This window comes from Galeopterus variegatus, unplaced genomic scaffold (genome assembly GCF_000696425.1).
Source record: "Galeopterus variegatus unplaced genomic scaffold, G_variegatus-3.0.2 Scaffold11237, whole genome shotgun sequence".
Lineage (NCBI taxonomy): Eukaryota > Metazoa > Chordata > Mammalia > Dermoptera > Cynocephalidae > Galeopterus > Galeopterus variegatus.
This window is the reverse complement of record NW_007737348.1, coordinates 22,162-24,178: the sequence shown is the minus strand read 5'-3', so window position 1 is coordinate 24,178 and position 2,017 is coordinate 22,162. Positions and strand designations below refer to the sequence as shown.

Here is a 2,017-nt window from a genome sequence, read left to right as displayed (position 1 = left end):
ATTTTCTTAAGATGGATTCTCAGAAATGGGATTAGAAGGTCTGAGCATTTTATGATGCTTGATGTACATTGCCAATTTTTTTTCCAAAGGGCTGTACCAATTTACCAGTAATATGGTATATGAGAGTGGAAGTGTGTCAGTATACTTGCTGAATTTCTCAGTACTTCAGGTTTACTATCTATTTTTAGAGGTGGACACTTCCATCAACTTAGTAAGTATACTGAGGTTAAGAATTGTCTTGTGGATCTGCCATTCATTCCACTTGGAGAGTTGATGGGTGGTATTGGTTACCCATTTGGGCCCCCTTGGTGAAGTAGTTCTGTGATTTGTGTTTACCACAGAATATGTATAATGGCCTGCTTAGAGCATTCTTAGTGAAGACTTATAGTTTAGTCTGAAGAATGATATTGAAAGGTGGCAAATTCTATCTAGCTGCCTCCAGTCTTTTTTTTTTTTTTTCTTCTCCCTATTATCAAGCATCCATACTTAGGTTTAGCAAGCATAGCTATAGTCTTTCCAAGGAATATACTTGTTCTTTAATTCCCTATTTTGTTTATACTTTTTTTATTCCAGGAATACTTCATTTCTCCATCAGTAGATATACAAGAACAGGTTTATCGTGTTCAAAAACTCCACCATATTCTAGAAATATTAGTGAGTTGCATGCCTTTCATCAAATCTCAACATGAACTCCTCTTTTCTTTAACACAGTAAGTATTTTTGTATTGTTTACTTATGTAGAAGTATATTCTCTTCTGAAATAGTTGCAACCAGAATGTGTATAGTTTTTATTACCAGTTAAGGATAGAACCTATTCACCCTGTCTCCATGGTAGCATAGTTCTAAGTCAATGTCATAGGAGGAAAGGGACTGGATTCAAAAGGAATCAGATTTGACACTGGCTCTGTCACTTCCTAACTTAAGAGATTTCCTTTCACTGAGTCTTGTTTTCTCATCTATAAAACGGATCTAACAACCACATGTGTTTGTTGTAAAGATTAAATGATGTAATATGTGTAAAGTAACTGATACTTAATAGATGCTTAACAGATATTAGTTCCTTCTCTTCTTCACATCCCTGTAAATTTGGGTCAAACGAATCATTGCCAACTGTCTATAGGATAGCTAAATGGAATCAAATAGTATTACTAGATCTCTGTCAATAGCATTGCTGTAATTTTAGATATTGCTGTAATTAGAGATTCTGATTAGTTTGGGTAAAGACACTTTGGAGTAATCTATTTGCATGAATTGCTGGTGTCTTATGGTATGTGAGGCCTCAAACTGGAAATAAATGAACTGTCCAGTGGAAGGACTAGGTTTCTTTTCCCTATGGAAGGAAATGTACCATTGCCTTTTCCAAAATTAGAATTTGCCTCAGTTGTAAAGGGTAAAGTTTGAAATTGTTATTGTTTATAGAATCTCAAAGATTTTTCTTTTCATTAAAGATTAGTAGTATAAATGAGTTAAATCTTTAATTCCCTGGACTCTGAAAACCATGGAGGCAGTGTCTTATGAACCTCTTCTCCCTCTCTTTGTTTTTCTTTCTTTCTTTTTTTTTTTTTTTTTAAGATGACCGGTAAGGGGATCCTAACCTTTGGCTTGGTGTTGTCAGCACCACGCTCACCAAAGTGAGCAACCGGCCATCCCTATATGGGATCCGAACCCGCGGCCTTGGTGTTATCAGCACCACACTCTCCCGAGTGAGCCACGGGCGGCCCCTTTGTTTTTCTTTCTGATACCTCTTTCTCCCCATGTAAGCCTTTATTTAAGATCAAATATATTTTATATTTATGAGAAACATGTCTACTATTAAGTTTTAGCAACTAAGTGAGATTTCCTTTCAAGGAAAAAAATGTAAGCTAAGTTTTGTTTTGTTTGTTTGTGTACTTCTGTAGCTATGAAAGTATTGTTGATGTTATAGTTAGCGGTTGATGGCGTTTGGAGGTGTTGTCTCCTCCAAAACTCATGTGGAAATTTGATCTTCAATGTGGCAGTGTTGGAAACTGATTGAGTC

General features: G+C 35.9%; 1 protein-coding gene across 1 annotated transcript in view; it reads left to right on the top strand.

Annotated features, from left to right (window-relative positions):
• ZWILCH (zwilch kinetochore protein) overlaps positions 1–2,017 on the top strand; it is a 22,053-nt gene that overhangs the window by 16,996 nt on the left and 3,040 nt on the right. Inside the window, exon 9 of the mRNA XM_008594650.1 lies at positions 574–710. Within this exon, the coding sequence (XP_008592872.1) occupies positions 574–710 (137 nt within the window). The remainder of the gene's footprint in view (positions 1–573; positions 711–2,017) is intronic.